We start from the raw sequence: 25,754 nt of genomic DNA on the forward strand, positions 1-25,754 counted from the left end.
AGTGGGCTTTGTTGCTTCCCTGCTAGATGGTCACTTTTTTAAGTTGAACACTTGAAGACCCCAAATGCTATATCTTTTAATAGCCTAGCACAATCAGCTTTCTTCATCATGTTTGCTTGTGCATCCATTTTGACGTCAGCAATCTTGTCAGGAAGGTGAGCATCACAGAAAGCCAGGTTATTAGATCAAAGTGTTCTCGAGTAGAGGCCCAATGCCCATCTGCTACCTTAACACTTAATATTTAAATATAAGTACATATATGGGTCCCTATCATTATATATGAATATATCTACATATGTGCATGCCTGTATTTATACCTCTATAAATGCCTTTTGCCGCCTACATCTTTCTTCTATTGTGTTTTAGTTTCCACCTCTCCCACCATCAGGTTTGACCTTCATTCAGCTCTCAGTACTTTCTCTTGGTTACATTGAACTTGATCAAACCCTACCAGGTATTCTACGCACTCCTCGTGATGAATTTTAGATCTCTTGTTGTTCCTTTGTCCCTGGGTTTGTTGACTCCTCTCTCCCTTTCTTCCACTGCCTCCTCTCCCATGTTCCTTCAGGGCTGTCGGCCCCATTATTTTCTCCTCGGAATTGTTTATCCTGCCTATCTTAGAAGGACAAACATTAGAGAGAGAAAAAAAAAGGAAAAAAGCACCTATAAATAGTTGCAGGTCTGTCTGCTGACCGATTGTTTTCCAATTGGGTCTGGTGATGTGCCACGCCCTGCCCACTGATTCCAAACTCTATTTTCAAGATTCCCTGGGGAATTACTTTGCTCTCCTTGCTGCTCTGTTGTGTTCCTTTCATGTTTTGCTCCGGTGTGGGGGAAGTCAGACCGACAATTTCTGCTCTGTGTCTCCAGAGCTGTTTCCTGTAGCATGTGGGTCAGTGAGGGGGTGTCACGTCTTGTGGTGGGACCAACCCTATGGTCTTCTCATTCTAGTTTTTAATATTTATTGATTTCTTTTCGATCGAAGGTTTTCTCTGTCTTGCTTTGTTATTGTTGTTAGTTGTGTTTGTTTTTTCCACTGATGGTTTCTGTATATGAAATCTAGGATAAGTAAATCTATAGAAACAATTCCTGGACTGATGGATACTTTGGGGTATAGCAGGGGAGGTTGGGGGGAAATGGGAAGCTAATAAAAATGTTCTAAAACTGTGATGATGACTGTATGACTCTTCTTGATGTGGTCAAACTATTGAATTGCATGATATGTGAATTATATGCCAACAAAACCATTGGTAAAAAAATAAAACAAATAAAACTTTAATGAGCGACATTATTGCATGCCTATATCCTATTTTGGAATTTAACATATTTCCATTTTTGATAGTCAAAATCATATTGCAACAAATGAAATGTCCATTTTTGTTGAAATTTGTCATTCTTAGAGTAAATTACTAGATGAGGGATTTTGAGCCAAAATATAAAAAGAATCAAGGAGCATCATACATAATATCAAATGACAATTTCAGAAAATGTGTAACATGCATGTTCCCACAAGCAAGTTTGAAAACACATGCTTTCCAATTCCTTTAACCATGAGACCAGAGGGGCAGCACTTGCCCTGGAATTAAGCTCCGAAGGCAGAAAGGAATAGGAAGGAAAGAGGAGAGAGCGGTATGCCTTTGTGGTGACTGAAGTCAATGTCGGGATGAAAGTGTGTAAGGACTGGTGATGGAAAACCAGTTTGCTTCACAAACTTTCACCCAAATCTCACACACACACACACACACACACACACACAAAAGCTGGTTTTTGTTTTGGAGTTGGTTTGTTTGTTTTATTTTTTAAAAGTAAATTACCTCTTCTGGTCCATGGCTCTCCGGGACCTGCAGTCATTGGTGCAGACACGGCCAAGTCCAAGAACCACACCACGAACAACCAATCCTGGGAATGGCACCGAAACGGCATCCAAAAACCCCAGTCACAACGATGCGAATCTCTGAAGGGGGTGGACCCCAACTTCCTGAGGAACATGCGCTTCGCCAAGAGGCACAACAAGAAAATGCTGGCCAACAATGCCAAGGCTGCGGCTGCTCACGCCGAACCCATCAAGGATCTTGGGAAGCGCACAGAGGTCAAGGCCAAGAACCCAATGGGCGTCAACCGCAAGCTCAGCCGACTGGCCTACATTGCCCACCCCAAGCTTGGCAAGCGGGCTCGGGCACGTATTGCCAAGGGTCTGAGGCTCTGCCGGCCCAAGGCCAAGGCACAAAGGAAGGCTGATGCTCCAGCCAAGGCCACGACTCCAGCAAAAGCTCCCAAAGGCGCCCCTGCCCCAGCTCAAGCTCCCAAAGGCCCCCAGGCTCCTACAAAGTAGAGTTCTCTGAGGGCGAGAGGGACTGGTGTGAGTCCTGGGCGCTGCCTGCATGGCGCTGGTGTCTTCTTGTGCTGCTTGTAGTACAAATAAACTCAGGTGGCACTGTTAGCGGTAAAAAAAAAAAAAATGTTTTTCCCTTGTCCCTGGGTTTGTTAACACCACTTCTTTACCCCCCCTACCCCCCCACCCCAAGTCCCCCCGGAACTGTCAGTCCCGTTGTTTTTCCTCCAGATAGTTCATCCAGCCTGTCCTATTCAGACAGACCTGTGGAGTCATTAACATGCACGAAAACTAGACAGAGGAAAACAAAGCAACAATATACAACCAGACAACAAAACAACAAAAAGAAACCACTGACAAAGAACAGAACAAAACAGTTCACAAGAGAAAATCTTGTAGTTAGTTCAGGGATTGTTTGCTGGCCCTTAGGAGCGTTTTCCAGTCCAGTCTGTTGGGGCACCACGCCCTGGCCCCAAAGTCCACTTTCAGCATTCCTTGGGGACCTTGCCACTCCATTCCCTTGCTGTTCCGCTGCACTCCCCCAGTGATTTGCCTCGGTGTGGTGGGATCAGGTCAGGTGCAATTCCCACACTGTGTCTCCGGTGCTGTCCCCTGTATCGCCCTTAGTCACTGAGGGGCATCATGTCTCATAGTAGGGCCAGCCATGTTGTTCTCTCTGTGGACTGGCTGCTCTACTCAGGAACATCATCATCACGGCCTGGTGGGCCAGGCTGTGCTCCACTCTCTCCTCCTGCCCCTTCGTCTGCTCCCGTGTGCTCTGATCAGATATGTCCATCTCCCGGAGCTGCAGAGTCAATGTCGTCCTTTGGAACAAATTCTTTTTGGGGGAGGGGCAGGAATCCACTTAATTTATGGTGCTGGGGCCAGCCTCCCAGACCTCTCCACTGGTTCCCTCCTCCACGCCGGGATATTGCAATCACACCTTGCAACACTGGGTTGAAGTCTGGTCTCACTTTCCCTGTGGAGATATAAACAATACCCTCCCCTTGGGTGGATTAATGCCCCATGACCCCACTACCCTTTTCTTCCTTATATTCATCCTTTTGTTTTCCTTTCCCCACCTCCTCCACCATTGTCTACCATGTGCATCCCTGGTTTTGGTCTGGTCTCTTCCATACTACACCGTCTTCACCCCTAAAATATTTGTATACAGTAGCTTTTTTCCCTATGCCACTTTTGCTTTTTAAAAAAAATTTTTAAATTCTTACCTCAGCGGACTCATGTTGTACTTGTCCTTATGTGCCTGACTTACTTCGCTTAGCATGATTTCCTCCAGTTCTTCCCATGCCGCTATGTGTCTCATACGTTCATCACTGCTTTTTAGTGATGCGTAGTATTCCATTATATGTATATACCACAGTTTTTTAATCCAATCGTCAGTTGATGGAAATTTGGGAAAAACATGGGACCCCAAATGGTAGAGAAGGGGGAGTGGCAGGCATGGTGGGAACGATCAAGGGTAAGGTTGCTTAGAGAAGAGGTATACTCTAGCCCAGGTGGCGATGAAGCATGGTAGTAGGGCAGGAGGAAAGTCAAGGGAGATGGAGGAAAGAGCTAGGAGTCAAAGGGCATTCATGGAGGTCTAGACAAAGACATGTACATGCAAATATATATAGGAGGATGGGGAAATAGATCTATGTGTCTATATTTATAGGTCAAGTATTAAGGTGGCGGAAGGACCTTGGGCCTCTACTCAAACACTCCCTCAATGCATGAATACCTTCTTTTATTAAATTGGAACTCTATGATGCTCACTCTCCCGACACAACGGCTGGAGCCAAAGTGGGTGAACAAGTAAATGTGGTGAAGAAAGCTGATGGTGCCCGGCTATCAAAAGAGATAGTGACTTGGGTCTTAAAGGCTTGAAGATAAACAAGCGGCCATCTAGCTCAGAAGCAACAAAGTCCACATGGAAGAACACACCAGCCTGTGTGATCGAGTGGTCCCAAAGGGATCAGTTACCAGGCATCAAAGAACAAAAAATCATATCATTGACTGCACACCTCCATGATGGGATCGCTGAAGACAAATGGGTGCATAAGCAAATGTGGTGAAGAAAGCTGATGGTGCCCGGCTATCAAAAGAGATAGTGTCTGGGGTCTTAAAGGCTTGAAGGTGAACAAGTGGCCATCAAGCTCAGAAGCAAAAAAGCCCACATGGAAGAAGCACACCGGCCAGTGCGATCACGAGGTGCCAAGGGACCAGGTATAAGGCACCATGCAAAAAAAACAAAACAAAACACAATGATATAAGTGTGTGTATGTATGTGTATATATGTGTATATGTATATGTATATAAATACCATATTAAATGAAGGGGGAAGTGCAGAGTGGAGACCCAAGGCCCAAGTGTCGGCCAATGGAGATCCCCTCATAGAGGCGTTTAGGAGAGGAGATGGGTTAATTAGGGTAGAGGTAGTACCGATGAAGAACACAGCTTTCCCCCAGATCCTGGATGCTTCCTCCCCCCAACTACCATGATCCGAATTCTACCTTGCAGGCCTGGATAGGACAGAGGCTGTACACTGGTACATCTGAGGGCTGGAGGTACAGGGAATCCAGGGTGGATGATACCTTCAGGACCAAGGGTGTGAGGGACGATGCTGGGAGAGTGGAGGGTGAGTGGGTTGGAAAGGGGGAACTGATTACAAGGATCCACATGTGACCTCTTCCCTGGGAGAGGGACAGCAGAGAAGGTGGGAAGGGAGACTCCAGATAGGGCAAGATATGACAAAATAACGATGTATAAATTACCAAGGGCACATGAGGGAGGGGGGAAAGGGGAGGGAGGGGAAAAAAAAGAGGACCTGATGCAAGGGGCTTAAGTGGAGAGCAAATGCCTTGAGAATGACTGGAGCAGGGAATGTATGGATGTGCTTTATACAATTGATGTATGTATATGTATGGATGGTGATAAGAGTTGTATGAGTCCCTAATAAAATGTAAAAAAAGAAAAGAGGAGAAAAAAATGATTAGGGCAAAGACTGTACAGATGTGCTTTATACAATTGATGTATGTATATGTATGAACTGTGATAAGAATTGTATGAGCCCCTAATAAATTGTTAAAATTTTAAAAAAAACACACAAAAAACAAAAAAAATGTTTCTTGGTATCTTTGCAAACCATGAGAATTGCTTTATTCCAGTTCTTGGCAAATTGGAGGGGAGAAAACCATGTTCCTTGACTCTTTTCACCACAGGAATACCCGACATATTTAGCAAACGAAATCTTCACAGTCTGGTAGAACTTTAGAAAGAGCAGAATGCTTAGCTACCGTCTTGTCAAACCAGACATCCCTACGCTTCCACCTCATTTCAAGCTGTCCAGGTGAATTTTCTTGAAAACAGAGTCTAGATTAATGAGTAGCAACAGCACAGGGACACTCTCTTTTAAGAAGGCCACTAGCAGAGGAGCAAGATTGGGTAAGCATGCTTTTAAGAGAACTAATGAAAAGACGTAAGAAAGCAGGTATCTTGATTGGCACAACTCCATGCAGAAATAGCAATGTCTGCCGAGAAATAAAGCAACGGTTTTGTATGTGCTGAGCTGGTGCTGGAACCCATCATGTGGCAAAGCCTGCATTGGTTCATTTGAAGGACACCGAGTAGTCTTTTGGGTTTCAGCTTCCCATGGAGGTGGCTCGTATCCACTTCTAACTGCCACTCCACTATTGACAGCAGACCGACCTCCAGGTGCCCACTGCGAACACAAGTATTTTTTCACATGGGCCAGATGATGTGATTTTATTTTAATACAATGAATGCCAAATCCAGACTCACTGATGAGCCAAACTTCTGGGACGGGATCGTGCATTCCATTGTTGTTGGAGGGAGTGGTCCCGTGTGGGATCTGCCGGCGTTAGGTCGAGGTGCTGCACGGCACTTGACGCCACATGCCCCGGGAGAATGTAAGCATATTTCCATGCTTCTGCCTTAAGCGAGATCTGGATGGTTGAGCTTGGGTGGAACCTTGCGACCCATACTCACAAAATCGAAACTTGTGTGATCATTTTTCTAGATGATGTCTGGTCAACTCTGGCATATGTGGATTAACCCCTCTGTAGTTGCTTTCTTCCATGTTGACTAGTAAGTTTTCATTTTGAGCACATGTCAGTGTCCACTCTACAAAAAAGTTGGAGTGATAATTCAATGCAGTTCGCCCATTTGCTTTCTCCCTGTTTTTGTACCGTATGTGTAGATGAATAAGTAAATAGACAGTCTCTGTTTTCAGAGCCCATATTTTAGCTCCCTTTATGCCTATGTACCTATCATGATGCCTGAGTCATTTGAAAGCAAGTTGCAAGTCTCGTAGCTCTTGACTCTTAAATATATGATTTCTTATCTAACGTAATTGTGGTATGATGAGCAACGTCAACGTTTTTACCGTGGATGTCACTGTTTATCTGTTATGCAGTTCTTAATCTAAACAAGTATCATTAATTGTGTCAATATTGTTCTTGTTGCATTTTTTTTCTTGTTGCGATTTTGGGTTTGCTTTGTGACCTGAGATCACACACTGTACTTAATTGTCAAATCTCTCCTGTTTCTATCTAATTTCTCATCTGAAATAATTTGTCAGCCTCTCTTATGAACATTTTGGTAGAACATTTTCAGTCCAGGTTAGATTTTTCTAGATGGTGCATTTCATTTTGGGGCAGGAGTACCAAAGGAGTATGTTGTCCTATCATTGCCTCGCCCATCAACAGACAAGGAGGCCCATCTGCTTTCTTGGGGTAGTGTTGTCTAGCATATGTTTAGATTTCCCCACTGTAAAGATACATTTCTCCCTTTTTTGGTTACTAGGTAATTCATGGAAAGACAGTCTCAGTATGCGCAAATATCCTCTTATCCCTGCAAAAATTCACTCTTATGGACTTAGCCATTGTTAAATGTTATCTGGTTCATTTTTGACAATGATGCTATCACATGCTATTTTGTCAATCTTCTTCATTTATTAGTTAGTATTCTGCTACTACAAGGACTTTCTTTTCCTCTTATGATTATGTACCTGTTCATCTATCACCTATCTATCTACCTGCCTACCTATTTACTGACCTGTCCACTATCTACCTGAATCCCTATCTATCTGTCTGTCTGCCTGCCTACATATTAATTTATCATCTATCTGGTGCAAACAATTCATAGATGTCCCTGCTAAGGAAAGGTTGGAGGTTTGAGTCCTTGGAAGAAAGGTTGGACAATCAACTTCTGCAAACTCAGTCACTGAGAACCCTGTGAAGAGCATGTTCTGACATATAGGTTATCATGAGTTTCAACTGACTGGCTGGTCACCCCAAGGTCAGCAGCTCAAAACCATCAGACACTCTGCGGAAGAAAGATCAGGCTTTCCACTTTCCTTTCTTTTACTTAAAAAAAATTTTTTTTGGGGGGGGTTTCATACAACTCTTATCACAATCCATACATACATCAATTGTGTAAAGTACATTTGTACATCCGTTACTCTCATCATTCTCAAAACATTTGCTCTCCACATAAGCCCCAGGCATTAGCTCCTCATTTTTCCTCCTCCCTCCCCACTTCCCCCTTCCTCATGAACCCTTGATAGTTTATAAATTATTGTTTTGTCATAACTTGAACTGTCCGATATCCCCCTTCACCAATTTTTCTGTTGTCCATCCCCTAGTGAGGAGGTAACACATAGATCCCTGTAATCGGTTACCCCTTTCTACCCCACCCTCCTGCCACCCTCCTGGTACCGCCACTCTCACCACTGCACTTGAAGGGATCAACCGTCCTGGATTTCCTGTGTTTCCAGTTCCTATCTGTACCAGTGTACATTCTCTGGTGTAGCTGGATTTGTAAGGTAGAATTGGGATCATGATAGTGGGGGGGGGGGAGGAAGTATTTAGGAACTACAGGAAAGTTGTATGCTTCATTGTTGCTACACTGCACCCTGTCTGGCTTGTTTCCCCCGGAGACCCTTCTGTAAGGGGATGTCCAGTTGCCTACAGATGGGCTTTGGGTCCCCACTCCGCACTCCCCCTCATTCACAATGATATGATTTTTTGTTCTTTTATGCCTGATACCTCATCCCTTCCACACAGGATGGTGTGCTTCTTCCATGTGGGCTTTGTTGTTTCTGAGCTAGATGAGGCTTTCCACTCTCATAAAGGGTTAGAATCTCAGAAACCCACAGGGGCTGGTCTATCCTGCCCAATGGAGTCACCATGAGTCAGAATTGACTCAATGGCAGTGAGTTTGGGCAACTGGAATAACTTACTAGAATGAGTATGGAGACTCGTGAACTTTTCAAAATTAAATGGAAAATTTTAAATGTCAACCTTCTATGGACTTTTCTCTTTCTCCCAAAGATTCATTTTAATTTTTGTCTTGAAAGTCAGCAAAACTAAAATTTCAAACTGTTTTACCATATCGAACATGATTAGCATTTGGGTCACACATTGTTTAGCATACCCATCTAGTGGCATTGATGATTGTTGGCTAGTTTTATGATAAGGGTTACTGAGGGAAAGACTGAATTTTGCCTGAACTTTCCAGGAAAACTTTTTAGAAAATATTCTTAGGGTATCTAAGTCTTTTATCTCAGTTCTTCCTGAAAAATCACATAATACCAGTGTTGACCCTTGAGGCCAGTTAGATGTATGTGGAACTTCGTGGAAGTCTAGCAGTTCATGGACATGTATTCCTTTTATTTATTTATTTATAAGTCATTTTATTAGGGCCTCATACAACTCTTATCACAATCCATACATGCATCAATTGTGTAAAGCACATTTGTACACTCGTTACCCACATCATTCTCAAAACATTTGCTCTCCACATAAGCCCCTGGCATCAGCTCCTCATTTTCCCCTCCTTCCCCGCTCCCCACTCCCTCATGAATCCTTCATAATTTATGTTATTATTTTGTCATATCTTGCACTGTCCGACATCTCCCTTTACCCACTCTTCTGTTGTCCATCCTCCAGGGACGAGGTTATATGTAGATCCTTGTAATCAGTTTCCCCTTTCCACCCAACATTCCCTCAACCCTCTCGGTATCGCCACTTTCACCACTGGTCCTGAAGGGATCATCTATCCTGGATTCCCTGTGTTTCCAGTTCCTATCTGTACCAGTGTACATCCTCTGGTCTAGCCAGATTTGTAAGATAGAATTGGGATCATGATAGTGGGTGGGGAGGAAGCATTTAGGAACTAGAGGAAAGTTGTATGTTTTATGATTGCTACATCGCACCTTGACTGGCTCGTCTCCTCCCCAAGATCCTTCTGTAAGGGGATGTCCCGTGGCCTATAAATGGGTTTTGGGTCTCCACTCCACACTCACCACCGCATTCACTGTGGTAAGATTTTTTGTTCTGATGATGCCTGATACCTCATCGCTTTGACACCTCGTGATCACAAAGGTCAGTGTGCATTTTCCATGTGGGCTTTGTTACTTCTGTGCCAGATGGCTGTTTGTTTACCTTCAAGCCTTTAAGATTCCAGACGCTATACGTTTTGATGACCCTGGGTGCCATCAGCTTTCTTTGCCATGTTTGCTTATGCACCCATTTGTCTTCAGCAATCGTATAAGGGAGATGAGCATACAAAGATATGATTTTTGTTCTTTGATGCCTGATAACTGATCCCTTTGTCACCTCATGATCACCCAGGCTGGTGTGCTTCTTCCATGTGGGCTTTGTTGTTTCTGAGCTAGCTAGCTGCTTGTTTACCTTCAAACCTTTATGCTATATCTTTTGATAGCCAGGCACCATCAGCTTTCTTCACCACAATTGCTTATGCACCCACTTTGTTTTTGGCTATCGCATCGGGAAGGTGAGCATCATAGAATGCCAGTTTAATAGAACAAAGTATTCTTGCATTGAGGGAGTACTTGAGTGGAGGCCCAATGTCTATCTGCTACATTAATACTAAACCTATAAATATATGTACACAGGTCTATTTCCCCATCCTCATATATAAATATATTTACATATGTACATGCCTTTATTTAGACCTTTACAAATGCCCTTTACCTCCTAGCTCTTTCCTCTATTTCCTTTTACTTTCCTCTTGTCCCACTTTCTTGCTCAGCGGGTTTCAGTAATTCCTCTTGGTTACATTACCCTTGATCACGCCCTACCAGGCCTCCTACACCCTCCTCACCACCGATTTGGATCACTTGTTGTTCCCTTGTCCCTGGGCTTGATAACACTTCTCCCTCTCCCATGTACCCCCGGAACTGTCAGTTCCATTGTTTTCTCCTCCAGATTGTTCATTCAGCCTATCTTATTTAGACAGACCTGAGGAGATAATAGCATGCACAAAAACAAGACAGAGCAAAAGCAAGCAACAAAACAACAACAACAAAAAAACAATGACAAAAAAAACAAAACAAGACACAACAAGAAAGACAAGCTTGTAGTTAGTTCAAGGACTGTTTCTTGGTCTATAGACTTTCTTTTTTCCAGTTGAGTCTGTTGGGGTGCCAAGCCCTGGCCCCAAGGTCTATTTTTGGTATTCCCTGGGGACTTCGTTGCTCTGTTCCCTTGCTGTTCTGTTGTACACTCCTAGTGTTTTGCTTCGGTGTGGTGGGATCAGATCAGGCGGAATTCCAACACTATGTCTCCAGTGTTGTCGCCTGTAGGGGTATGGGTCAGGGAGGGATGTTGTGTCTCATAGTGAGGCCGTCCATGTGGTCTTCTCTGTGGATTGGCTGCTCTGAGTGGGAAATGTATTCCTTTTATTAATGTTAGTTTGTAGTTCTTTTTTAAAAATCATTTTCTTAGGGGCTCATACAACTCTTATCACAATCCATACATACATCAATTGTGTAAAGCACATGTGTACATTCATTGCCCACCCTCATCATTGTCACATTTGCTCTCCACTTAAACCCCTGGCATCAGCTCCTCATTTTTACCCCTCCCTCCCCACTCCCCCTTCCCTCATGAACCCTTAAAAATTTATAAATCATTATTATGTCATATCTTGTACTGTCCGACATCTCCCTTCACCCACTTTTCTGTTGTCCATCCCCCAGGGAGGAGGTTATATGTAGATAGGTTCCCCCTTTCCATCCCACCCTCCCTCCATCACCACTCTCACCACTTGTCCTAAAGGGATCATTTGTCCTGGATTCCCTGTGTTTCCGGTTCCTATCCAGCCAGATTTGTAAGGTAGAATTGGGATCATGATAGTGGGCAGGGGGAGGGGTGGGGAGGAAGCATTTAGGAACTAGAGGAAAGTTGTATGTTTCATCAGTGCTATACTGCACCCTGACTGGCTTGTCTCCTCCCCGCGACCCTTCTGTTAAGGATATGTCCAGTTGCCTACAGATGGGCTTTGGGTCTCCACCCTGCACTCCCCCTCATTCACAATGATGTGATTTTTTAGTTTGTAGTTCTAAACCCAAACAAACATACATGTTTCCCTCAGTGTATCAGCACATACTGTTGTTTCGGCTCTTGAGAAAATGAGGTTGTATTTCCCTGCACATTGCATTGAGGAAACAAAAGCTCAGTGAATTCACCTTCTTCCTGTTTTAAAAGGAAAATCAATAGCTTGCACATAAAACCTTATATTCTTCTGAGCATTTTAAAATGGACCTGACATACTCTTGGTTGCCTTATTCAATGTTAAGGCCATGTGGTTAAGAACAGGTTTTGTTTTTAAAATGTCCTTCTTGAACTTAAGGGAAAACATCCCTGATCTAAATTTGAGTAGGTTTTTTTTTTAATTGTTAATGCTAGTAAAGGGTATTGCCAAAATACAGCATTCTGAAAGTCTCTGTGGTCCAATTTTTGCCTGTCTAGCTCAGCTGCTAATGGAAAAGTTGTCAGCTTCAGTCCTTTGGCATTCTGCTTCTGCAGAGTTGACAGCCTCGAAACCGCCATGAGGTAGGTCTACTCTACCACAAGGGGCGGTTGTGAAGCAAGGTCAGTGGTTCAAAACCACCAGCTCTTCTGTGGGAGACAAGGCTTTCTACTCCTGAAAAGAATTGGTCTTTGAAATCCACAGGGGCAGATCTACCCTGTCCTGAAAGGGTCAATGTGAGTCAGCATCAACTTGATGGCAGTGAGTGTATGTGTGTGTGTGTCTAGACCTACCTTGCTCTACATTGATCTTCCTTCTCTGTTGAAAAGTCCTCTTCCAGTCCGAAACCATGCTTTCATCCCTAGCAGAAGGTGCATTCCATCCTTCCCTATTCTTTGGATGATTTTTCTCCCCATCAACCATCCCAGTCCAAGGAGCACTGCAAAGGCAGGAATTGTATTTATTTAGCAGATGAAGCTGAGGCACAGAGAGATGGAGACATGCACCCAGCACACAACCAAGGTTGCCTGGCTTTCAGTCGCGCATAGCAGCTTGCCCAGGGCGGCCTTAGTCTATTGTCCTGGAACATTGGCTGGCTGCTGTTTGCTTTTCACTCGCAAGTGGCCCAGCTTAGGCAGCAAGCTCTTGGACCAACCCTTTGTTGCTTGCATGGTGAAGCCAGAGTGGGCACCGAGATTTGTGACTGGCTCTCAAACTAATGAGGCTTTTTATTTTCTAAGCTGCCCCTTAAATCTTCAGAATTAGAAATTTTGGAAGTAAGGTTTGCTCTTAGTCGTTATTCATGCAACAAACATGTATTGAGTGCTGGTTGGCAGCCAGGGAAGCCTGGTGGCATAGTGGTTACGCATTGGGTTCCAATCCACGAGCCCAGCAGTTCAAAACACCAGCCTGTCCAGGGACAAGAGACTACTCTGGGAATCGGTGACAGCCTCTGAAAGTCACCAGGGCAGCTCTCTTGTCCTATAGCATCACCATGAGTTGGCATCAACACACATTGAGTTTGGTTTGGTTTGGTGTTTGGGATGTGGCAGATCAGAAGACCTGGTGACACTTGGTTAAGCGTTCAACTGCAGAGTGCAAGGTGGGCAGTTTGAACCTACTGGTTGCTCTGAATGAGGAAAGATATGGCAGGCTGTTTCTGTAAGATTGACAGCCTTCAACGCCCTACGGTACAGGTCCATTGTGTCCTCTAGAGTTGCTATGAGTCGGAATTGACTCAACAGCAATGGGCATGTGACATACGCCATGCTAGGAGATGTAGATTAAAAAAGAAGTCTCTGGGGGAGCGGGGACGGAGGGGAAAAAAGGAGGACTTGATGCAAATGGCTTAAGTGGAGAGCAAATGCTTTGAAAATGATGAGGACAAAGAATGTACAGATGTGCTTTATACAATTGATGTATGTATATGTATGGATTGTGATAAGAGTTGTATGAGTCCCTAATAAAATGTTAAAAATAAATAAATAAATAAATAATAAGGAGTCTCTGGAAGTTCATAGGTTAGGGAAGAAATAAACTCATAAACTAATACTTAATGAGGGGGCTTCAAAAAGTTCATTTAAAAGTGGAATTAAGAGATCATGGAAGTTTTCCATGACTTTTGTTGACGCTTCCTTGTCTTGTCAAAGGATTGCTGGTGGCACAGTGTTTATGCGTGAGGCTGCTAACTGCCAGATAAGCACTTCAAAACCACTAGCCTCTCTGTGGCAGAAAGGCAGGGCTTTCTACTCCCTTAAGGAGTTACTCTTAAAAACCCACAGGGGGCTGTCCTAACCCGTCCTGCAGGGTCGCTGAGTCGGCATTGATGTGATGGCAGAGTTTGATTTTCACGTTGGTACGGTCAAGACAGGCGATATGGTTCCCAAGGCCCAGTGCAAATGAAAATGTAGGGTCCTTTGTTCAAGAAGTCATTAGGAAGTTCAAGACGGCACTAAACAGAGCATTAAACCAAGTGTGGGGCCCTACTACAATCACATGGGTTATACATGAAACCAGTTCTATGTGTGACTGCTTTGAAAATGATAGGCTTCAGCATTATAAAAAATACATAGAATTGCCCCCTTTGAAAAGTGATCTCGAGGGGACATACTAGAAATGGATAAATACGGGGCTGAGCCTCAGAGAACGATGATAAGTGGGATATCTTCTCTACAAGCATTTTGTCCATTTTTTTCCATATCATGAGTTGAGAACAATCAACCCATTATTTTGACTTAAGTGACAATCATGAAGTCTTCCCTTGTGTATCTTCCAGGGACCTGTCTCTGCAGCGGCGGTTTCAATGGAACTCCTTCAGGGAAGGGCTTGTGCTGCAAGCCTTCAGCTGTCCGGACGTCCAGCGGTGGCCAACACGCCATTCCTGCTCAAGATGGATGGACAGGCCAGGGGCTCAGCCCCGCACAGCACAACTCTGACTCACCATCTCAGTCTACACCCTCTACAAGGAGGGCCAGGATGGTGGTCTGCACATGCAGGGCAGCTCAATTTTGTCCTCTGCCCAATCTGCCTCCTGATTCCACAAGTACTGACTCCCAAAGCCAACCCTTGATAAACATTCTGAACAGTAAATTCCATCTCAGGGTCTGCATTCTGGCAAATCTGGGCTGCAATGTCTACTTAAAAAAAGTGTCCGGCACTTGGGGAGGATTTAGATTTCAAAATGGTTTGTTGTGCCCATCTGAGTTCCAAAGCAGAATAGAAAATGGTGCAGCCACGCAAGGAGAATGTTACCCGGTGCGTGAAAGAAAACCTCTGATTGTCAACCTCTCACAAGGACCTATATGCCCTTAAGGCTTCCTGGTAGTGTCGTGGGTTACTTGTTAGGCTGCTGACGGTCAGGTCAGCAGTTCCAACCCAGCAGCTGCTTACCTCCCCACAGGGAAGAGGAGGCCATCTGCTCCTATAAAGATTTGGGATGATTAGCAGGCATTAGGTTTGAGCTTTGCTGAGTTGGAATCAACTCAGTGGCAGTGGGCTTCAGTTTGGTTATATGCCTGTTATACATAGCACAGTATTTTGTGGAAATTAATCCCCGACATTTGCCATTCCTGAAAAATCCATTTCTAATTTTCAATCTTGGTGTCTACAGTATTATTTATAGACTAGAATACAATGTCCTTTTATTAGACACACACCTACTTTAATTTTCCATGAATGAGCTTTTGGGAATTAGAACATTTGACCACTCATGCTGGGCTGACCACAGGCATATCTAGGATATTTTTGTGTTTTGTTTTATAATAACGTTTTCAGTTTTATTCACTCCGGGTTAGAGTTTCTCTTCTTTAAGTCAGATTGAAGTCCCTGGAACACATGAACCGATTTACAAGACATTCTTTCTGGAAGTGTGCCCTCTAGAACTTCATGCTGCTTTCTAGGGAAAGTCTATCATAAAAGAACATTCCGAAAAACTGTGGCAAGTCCCAACTTACATATTCAGGATCTTTGTTAGGCCAGGTTGACTAGAGAAACACAACCAGACACGCATATGTGTGCGAGAGAGAGGTTTCTATCAAAGAACAATTGTATATTGAGAAAGCATCCCAGATCAAGTCCTTAAGCCTGATATTAGCCCAGATGCCTGATACAAGTTCATAAATTCCTCTCGGACTCACAGCACATGGAATGGTGCCAAACATAGGAAGATCACAGGTCAGTGGGTGGAAAAGTCTTGTAGATCCAATGGCGGTAGAAGCATCTCCATGTGGCTCCTCCAGCTCAGGGTGTTTCCTCAGCAGGACAAGGAAGTTCCCAGAATCCTCATGAGGTCACACCCACCAGGAGGCATCCTCAGGCTGTGACCTGACTGACAGGCCAGACTCCACCCCTTCATTCTTTTATTAAGTTGACATGAAACTGTAATTACCACAGGAGCTAAGATCAACAATACTCCAGGGCATGCTAGAATTCTGCCTATAAAGCCTTTCTGAATTAGACATTAACACAATAATCAGGTTTGAGAAGAGGGGCTTCTAGTATTAGTACGGTCAAATCCTCTGCAAAGGAAACACCGATTTTAATTGGTTTGTATAGAGGCAAGTTCATCAGCTGATAAATTAACTCAACAAATTGTCACAATACTGAGTAATCTATCAAGAGCTCACTTCCTTAATAAATTGCAGTTGTTTCTCTACAAGTTCACACGTCACTTACGGTGTTATAAAAAACATTTAGCATCCAGGGAGAAAACGCCAGTGTTCTTGATTTTTATATTTGTTCATGGAATTAGAGAAGTGCCCTTATTTTATTAATTGGATAGAGAGACTTTTAACCTCTCTATACCAAGTTTCAAATGAGGCTATAATTTCTGTAATGGGTCACAAGATGATCTTCAAATAGCCTCTTAGGAAATAAGCAGACATGCTTAGGAAACTACTGTCCAGATGCTGAGGGCTTTGAGAAGACGGATGCACTGAATGTGTGTACAAATGAAATCACTTCCGTTTGAGATGTGGAAGGTGGCAATTATGAGGCCAACTATCACATTTCGAGTATGCTAATAGTATTAGGTGCTCAATTGTGAAATATTATGTACAAAAGCACACGAGACAAACGGAGACTCTAATAACTACTGATAAAACCATCACCCAGTAAAGCAACAGAGCATTCCAATGCTCCCCTTGTACTTCGTCCTATTACCAACATCTTCCACCTCTCAGTTGTACCTGTTTTTGTCTGTTCGTTGTTTAGTTGTAACTATTTTTTAATGGTACATAATGGAATTCTTTAAAAAAAACATTTTATTAGGGACTCATACAACTCTTATGACAATCCATATATACATTAATTGTATAAAGCACATCTGTACAAATAATGGAATTCTTTTGGATCAGCCTTCTTTAGATCAATGCTTGTGAGAATCACTTCATGGAGTTTAATCACCTTCACTGATGTATTCTATTCCACCTTGGTTTATTTTCTTTCTCTGGGCTGTTGATGGGCAGTTCCTATTCTTAGCCATTAGGAATTGTCTTTTATAAACATCCTTGAATGCACACATGTGGACTCTTGGAGTAAATTAATCATAGAGTGTACATATGTGCATATTGAATAAATGCAGCCAGGCTGATCTCCCACATGGACTTACCGTATATACTCGAATATAAGCTGACCCAAGTATAAGCCGAAGTACCTAATTACTACGTGGGAAACCAGAAAAACTGATTGACTCGAGTATAAGCCTAGGGTGGATTGTGGTGTTTCAATAATCAAAACAAATGAAAATAAAATTACTAAAAATTGAGACATCAGTGGGGTAATGTATTTAAATATTTATTTTAAATAAAAACATAAATAAAAGGACAAGTTTACATTTAACATTAGTAAACCAGCACAGTAAGTGGAAAATAGGTTCAACAAAAACAGTAAGGTATCAACAATGACACCTTAACAGTACTATTCCCTGAGCTCAATCAGCAACCAAGCTAAAATGTAAAGCGTTAAAATCCTTCAAAACTGGATTCCTCATCATCATCATCCGTATCCCAATGCAGAGCTTCAGCTGGTGTGAGGTCATCATAGACGCTATCCTCACTGAGATCTCCGTCATCACCATCACTGCTGTCATTTTCATAAAGTGCAGTCTTCACTGCCATCCATAGCATTACTAATACTACATTTCTGGAAGGCACGTTGCACCATGTCTTCTGGAATGTCTTCCCATGCATCTCGAACCCACTCTATTAACTCTATGTCAGGCTTCATGAGATTCCCTCCTTTTGTTAGTTGGGCTTGACCAGATAACATCCATTCATGCCACTGACCCGTGTATAAGCCTAACTAGTTTTTCAGCACATTTTTTGTGCTGAAAAACTTGCCTTATACACGAGTATATTACGGTAGTTCTATTGCTGGCATTTGATTGATATTCTTTTAGATGTTCAGACATTTAATGGGTGTTTTGTGGTGTCTAACTTGGCAGTTCCAACACAGCAGTCCCTCTGTGGGCGAGATGGCAGCCTCTGTCCCTAAGATTTACAGCCTTGGAATTCCTATGGGCAGTTCGACTCTTTATAATGAGGCTTCATAAAGATTGAGGACAAATCCATTACCATGTAATTCCCCCTTTCCACCAACTGTGCGAAAGCCTCTAAGATCTTGAGTCTCTATCTTTAGAGACATGAATGAGACTAAACCAGCAAACGGAAAAGAGAGGGGGAGACGGATGATGCAGAAAAGACAAGGCCCTTCCTCTGGAGCCCACAGAGGGAGGAAGTCTTCCCTTGGAGCCGTACCCTGATCTGTAATTCTAGTCTCCTACAGCGTGAGAAAAGGAGCCCCATCAGCATAGTGGGGCACACACTGGGCTGCCAACTGCAAGGCCAGCAGTTTGAAACCAGCAGCTACTCCACAGGAGAAAGATGGCGCTTTCTACTCTTGTCTTGGAAATCCACAGGGACCATTCAACCCTGCCCTACAGGGTCTTTGTGAGTCGGAATCAACTTGATGGCAGTGGGTGTGGTTTTAGAAAGGTGTGAGAAAATCAATTTGTTTGTGAAAGCCACTGTTGCTGGTATTCTGGTTAAAACATGGATCGCAGTAGTTTCTGCTTGGTGCAGCTGGGGTGAATCCTCCGACTTTGAGGTTCCAACTGGTTCCCAGGTGAAAGGGCTATACAGCTGGTCGTGGGATCACGGTCGGATGGGGCTCTATGCTATTGCAAATGTGGCGGCAATAGATAGTTTCCTGCTCATGTAAGATAAAGTCACATTTAAAAACAAACGAAACTCCAGTTTGTTGAAGCCCGGGGCATTAGCTAACACTCCCCCCCTTTCTGGAAGGAATGCAATTGTGCTATGTTAATAGCAAATGTTTAGATCTGTCTGGAATTTATCTGCTTAGACTATTTGGGACATTTAATTAGCCAAGAAAACATTAATAATGAAAGATATTAACAGCTTGTAGATTTTGAAAACTCACTGGTTTTCATCAGCAAAGGCATGAGTTAGGAATCTATCGAAGAAAACACATACAGTTTTCGGAATGGAGATGCAACCTTTTTATTTCTATTGAATTTTGCTTCATTAAAAATATGAAGTTGTAACAGAAATAGAAACATGTTATATAAATGCCTTCAACCTCCAAAGGTGCAATAAACGCAGACACATTTTAATGACATCGACTGTTTTAACAAACTTTATTATCATCATTGCTGTCACTTCTGTCTCCAGAAATACTACCAATTATTATTAAACAACTTACTTGGTATGGCTTATTGAACAAAACAGTAATGATTCTAAATAGAAAAAGAGTCAATCCCTACTACGTTCAATGAATTTTGGTAGCTTGCTGTGTGCTTTTAAGAGACTTGATTCTATAAAACATCTTTCTTTTAACAGTCCAAAAACCTGCCACGCGAAAGCCATATAGGCCTATGGACATCCGTGAACTTGTGTTTATCTAAGTTAATCTGCAATCTGAGGGCAGTTACACCTTATTCTGATTTGTCATGATCGGCCACTGGAAACTCTGACAATACAGCCTTTATAAACTTGATCTCAAGACACCATAGCCACCACCACCACCACCAAAACAAAAAGAACCCATAGTTCAAACAACATTGAGCAGGCCCCCTAGGGAGTCTCGCTCTGAGCCACTCACGCATCAGAAGGACCCAGTGAAAGGGTTATCAGTAATCAGAAGCAAACTAGGTGGGGCAGGCTCCCAGAGGTGACCTCTCCGGACCAATCCTGAGAGTGAGCTGTGTTATTACACCCCAGGGTCATAATGACTTCCAGCTATCTGACCACATCAGGTGAGCCTTTGAATGAAACTTAGGAGAAATTCCTACAATGACCACACCAGAAAGCCTACAGTCCACAGGGCTACTCCGCGGTGAGCCAGAAATCCAAGTAGGCAAGACACCACATTTCTCAGGAACTACAGGTTGTACTGCATTTGATCTCTACCTGTCCCCCAACCCCACCACTCTGAGTATAAAACTGCCACACGGCTCCCATGGCAGAGTCACGCCCATCTAAAAGACGTTCGGGGCTCATGATAGATGACTAGATCATCTATCTATAAGTGATCCTGTATTGAGAAAGCATTCTCTTCATTTTCTGTTAGAACATGAAATAAAAACACTGTCCTTCCCTGTTGTTGACCATTCCCTTTTCTAGGGGAATAGGCACTCTCCTCTGAGCTCACAGGAACGCACGTGTATGGCTTTTTGCTCTTGTTCTATCTGCTTCAGCCATACAATGTTTATAAAAGTCCTCAGGAATGATGAGGGCAATGAATGTACAAATGCGCTTTACACAACTGATGTATGTATGGATTGTGATGAGTTGTCTGAGCCGCTAAAAACCTGATTTAACAAAAGGCCTCGAGAAAAGAAAGGCCTTCAGGTCGTGTTAAGGAAAGTAGGGAGGCAACATGGCAGCTTCACACAGTCTTCAAGTAAACAGAATCCCCGATGTATCTGGAAAGGGCGAGGTTGTAAAGAAGAAAACTCTAGGGCGGTTTTGTCTGACCTCTCCCCACCAAACAAGCTGGGGCTCTGGAGTCTTAAGGCACAAAGCAGCTTTGCTTGGTGGCCTGCACCTGTGATTTGGGTTTTTAAAAAAATGAAAAAAGGAATATAATAGGTAACATGTAAATAACAACAGAAATCATTCTGCAAGAGTTTGAAAGCACTGGGGGAAGTTGGGAGACAATCTAAACAAGCTAATGCCTTGGATGCATAGCTATCTGCCTCAAGAGTTTATAACAACAGCAGCAATGAGATACACAGTGCAAACAGGATTGGAGAACGCCATTAGGACACGTTGGTGGCATCACAGTGCTGTCTCAAAAATGGCGAAGGCTGAGGACTGTCCATTGGAAGTGTTCACCACCACAGGGCCATTGTGAGTAATATCTGGGTAGTTCTTTCGGAAGTAGACCTGTTTCAAAAAATAAATAAAACAGAGTGAGAGCAGGATTAAAAAAAAAAAGGCTCCCCCATTAGGTGATGCATCTCTATGTCCGATCTTCAAGGGAAGCAAATCCTATCATGAGCTGAGACACAGTACCGAACCTGAGGCCCATGGAAACGTTCAGCTGGATGGGGCGGAATGCCCATCAACCTGTAGCTTCTTCACCTTAGCTCTGATCATTCTGATTCACAGATAGTTTTTTTTTTATCACCACATTAAATTGATAAGCGAGACTCATTTTACGGCTTCAAAACCTGGAGATAAATTAAAAACAGGGCGGCAAAGAGGCTGGGGAATCCGGCGCCGGAGCAAGGGTTTCTCATTTTCACACACAAAATGAGCACAATGGATTTGGATGTTAATATCAGGTTGTAATCCCTATATTTTATAAACCATGATTGACAAGCATTGAAATGCCGGCATGTACGTATGAAATATCCCGGCATTTAATTTTTGCGGCAAAGCAGTTATAGGTCCTACAGAAATGTGATCTGGGGATAGTGGGCTATCATAATGAACAGTGAGGCAAAAGCTTTAACAATGACGCCCCAGGCAACTTCTCTAAAAATGTAAGATGATACCAAATAATAGAACAGTTCTTTGCCCGGCCTTTGAGTTCCTGAATTCTACCAATTTTTAGCTGAACGGAGAGAGATACAGGCTTTCTGATAAATGTATCATCGGAACATAAAGGAAATGAAATGCTGTCAGTTTCTCTGTCCCACAATCGTGCTTTGAGAAGCTGTATCGTATCTCAGTTCCTTGACAGATGCGCACAACAAAATGAAATAATGTCAAGATTTGTGAGCTCTTATCTCAAAACGTGTTTGGGGGCGAGAGGCCTTCAAATGGAATTTCTTCGCGCTTCTTTCTCCAAAGAAGAATGTAAAAAGTTTTTGTCGGAATCTTTAAAGGAGCAGACGCACCATCTCTCTGAGGCTGACGTGTGTCATGAGCTGGGTCTCATCATCATTTGGTTCTGGGTCTGTTTGATCAACACCTGGCTCCGAATCCACCCGTGAGTGGTGCCAAGAGAGTCATTGCCAACTTCACATGCAAACGGGAAATGTGCAGAGACACCCACCTAAATATTATGGGTGGCTTTCACTCTGTTTGCTTGCCTCATTAGAAGGACGTATTACGTTTTGTTAAAATGTCACTCAGGGAGAAAGAACACTTCTCCCCCGAAGCTTGGGCTCCGCTGGCACTTGAGGCATCTGAGGCTGTCCCATTCCCGTGCGAGTGTACAGAAATAAGACTTCTCTGGTAATTTCAAAGCATCTCAAACAACCCCATCCCCCCTGGCCCTGCTACCCCGGGCTTTCAAAGCCAGCTCATCTTGGGCAGTCACATATTTCTATACTCCAAAAAGACAAGGTCTTGAACTAAAAGGATAAAGCGAAAGACACATGAATCTCTACTCCCTGATTAAGGAAGCTCAGAGGAGTGGGCGCATTGAGACACTCACTGGCGCAATGGTTGATGGGAAAGGGCAGGTAGGGAACTGGGGAGCGACCAGTGAATGTGGGAGAGAAGAAAGCGCTGACTGCGATGAGGCATAGGCAGAAGTGGTTTAATCATGGACGTGTAAGATAGGCGAATATTATATCAAGATAACGACTGGACAGAAAAAAGAAGTCAAACTCGACCTGTGTTTACCATGGGTAAGGTGGCCGCTGAAGGAGGAAGAGTATTAATTAGCGGGCATTGAGCTCATGTGAATGGTGGTGGAACAATTTGGAGAGGGTGGTACAACATGAAGAGTATAATCAACGGTACTGAATTATACACACAGAGAAGATGCTGAATTGGTGGATGTTTTGTTGTATACATTTTTGTGAAAATTGAAAAAAATTACATGACTAACCATGAGTGTGGAGGTAGATAACATGTTCTAACACTGATTGTAGTAAGATTGCACAACTCCTCTTGATATGGCTGAACGACTGAGTTGTATGATTTATGGATGAAGTGCCAATAAAACTATTAAACAAAATCTCTACGGCTTGATTCACCCCCAGGCCCACCCCCACCAACCAGCTGTTGTGACTTTGGTTCCTGCCCCAGGTGAGCCCAGGTGCGTCAGAACAGAACTGTGCTCCACAGGCTTGCACACGTTGATTTTCTGAAAGTCCACCTCCAGGCCGAGCCCGTTCCAAAGCGGTCCATCTTTTCGCCAAGGTGTAGCCATTTGCATCACCCTGAACCTCCACTAATGGGGGACAACCCTCTCAAGTCAGCTCCTTCCCATGTGCGACTTTTCAGTCAAATTAAAAAAACAACAAACTAGACTATAGATGCTAACTGTTCTCCACTCACATGCTCTCAGATCCATGAGCTGGCATCCTTCGCTCATCTGGCACTGTGCTGTTCACTATGGAATCAGAAAAGAGACCAAGACCCTTTTTCACAGGGCCGGTTCTGGAGGTAGCCAAGACGAAATTTTCAAAATTTCTTTTTTGTTCTTTTCAACCTCTCTTCTACCCCCCCCCCCCCCCGACTTAAACAGGAAGAATTCCCTCTAGCCTGGAAAACTGCCCTATTCACAGCTATCCTGCAAACAAACTGCCCAGGAAAAAGTCACTGTAGCCAATATGAGTAGTAGTTATAAGGTAAGCTCTGAAACAGACACACCTCCACCACCTCAAGTGATTAAAGGGAACAGTGAGCAGACGAAAATACAATTCAAAACATTCGCTGAAAACCGCAACAAATCGATAAGCTCAAAACAGATAAAAGAGGGAAGTCAGGAAAACATGGCAATGTAACAGGAGGTGAACAAGCTCAGAAGTTAATTAGAAGAGAAAAATGAAAGCAGCAAGGAGATGAATCTACTGAAGGTACCAGCAAACATACGAGGTACCACTGGGGCAATAGTATGAGACGTGGGAGAGAAAATAAAGAAAAGCGAGCAAAACAGAAATTCATAAAGACTTTTAAAAGAATAAAGAAAAACCAATTTAAAATATAAGCAAAAGATAACGAGATTTATGCATAATAACCATTCATGTCCAGAACAACATAATCATATTGAAAAATCCTCCAAAATAGAATCCAAGTAAAATTCCAAAAATAAAAGATTTGAATCTAAATACCAGTAGAGTATATATTTGATGTTATGGAAAAAGCTAATCATCGCCAAGATAAAGACAGGATTCTTTGGGCATTTAGTTTCCATGAAGTTACCACTAGCTTGACCTTAGACACTACACAGAAACAATGTGGCAGCAAAGTCGAAAACATACTTAAAAACAAAGTATACCAGAGAGTTTTATTAACTAGCAAGTTCAAATCACAGAGGCAGCAGCAGGCAAATATTTCAGATGCATGACAGGCCACACTCTAGCAATGTACTTTCCACGACAAACTTTTAAATGTACATATAATGAACACATTTCATTGTGCACCGAGACATAGTCTATGTTTATTATCTAATCGACATCGGAAAAGTTTCACAAAATATGAACCTTTTCTCACAAAACTTGAAACATTAATATGTCCTTTGCATTCCATCTAATTTGGTTTCCTACAACACGTTGGTCATGAGTGAGCAAACTGAGCGGCTTGCAACACACCATTCTAGAGGACAAGCCAAAGCCAACTACAGGAGGAACAAAGAAACTGTCTGAAATGGTTAAGTCAAATAACAGAATCTTGTACATTTTAAGAGATAGAAAGGAAAACGGCAAAAGAAAGAAAGTTATACGTGGTAGAAAGGAATCGGAGAAAATGCAGTCTACTTATATTGTCACTGTTCATTATGGAAGGGCAGTAAATATCAAACAGAGTACTGTGCATTGTATGGAGTCTGTTGCTGTGAGCTGCTGTCAAGTTGGACCTAAACTCCAGTCACCATGGGACAAAACAGTGCCCAACCCCACAGCATCCTCACTGTCAGCTGAGAATCAGACAGTTCAACCTCATGGGGTGGATTTCATTGGCATCTCTTTGGAAGTAGACGGTTTCCTGGTCTGTGTTTGTCTGGAAGCTCAGCTGAAACTAGCTCAGCAAAGCAACACGTACGCTTCCACTGACAGATGGGTGGTGACTGCACTCGGCCCCATTATGGAAATTAGTGATGTAACATAAAATGCTTAATGGAAATGAAAGGAACCCACGCAAAAATTAAACAAACAAAAAGATCCTAGACAATGGAGTGAAAAGGAAAACCATACGTAACAGACACACGTAAAAGCTAACCGCAAGACACTGATCAAACATCTATCGTCATGCCAATAAACGTACATGAACTAAGCTCACTGATTAAACACAGAACATTAAAACGAAATCACAGCCCAAAGTTTACCTACATGTCACATACAAAAGACACAGCCTGCGGTCTGAATGTAAGAAACAATCCCAGCCATAGCAGGTAAATGAAATGAAAGTGAAAGCAGGTGGAAAAATCTTAGTTTTAAGCAAGCTTAAAGTGATACCCAAACCATCACATGAATAAAAGACACTTTAAAATAGTAAAGAATATGTTGCGTGATGAAAACTCAAGTCCTGACTACTTATGCATTGAAAACTATAACATCAAATTGACACAAGCAAACCTGACAGGAACTATACAAGCCAGAACAAAAATAGAGAAGATTCACACATGTAATAAAATAGATCTAATTAAAATCTATTAAACAGCCATTTCATTTATTTCAAATGCCAAAAGAATGTTAAAAAAATTG

General features: G+C 42.9%; 1 protein-coding gene across 1 annotated transcript in view; it reads right to left on the reverse strand.

Moving 5' to 3' along the window:
- Positions 1–20,583: 20,583 nt before the first annotated feature.
- The window catches only part of ABCC4 (ATP binding cassette subfamily C member 4 (PEL blood group)), a 257,587-nt gene continuing 252,416 nt past the window's right edge, over positions 20,584–25,754 (reverse strand). Inside the window, exon 31 of the mRNA XM_075563536.1 lies at positions 20,584–21,036. Within this exon, the coding sequence (XP_075419651.1) occupies positions 20,929–21,036 (108 nt within the window). The 3' untranslated portion in view covers positions 20,584–20,928. The remainder of the gene's footprint in view (positions 21,037–25,754) is intronic.

The sequence above is a fragment of the Tenrec ecaudatus genome, chromosome 11 (assembly GCF_050624435.1).
Source record: "Tenrec ecaudatus isolate mTenEca1 chromosome 11, mTenEca1.hap1, whole genome shotgun sequence".
NCBI lineage: Eukaryota > Metazoa > Chordata > Mammalia > Afrosoricida > Tenrecidae > Tenrec > Tenrec ecaudatus.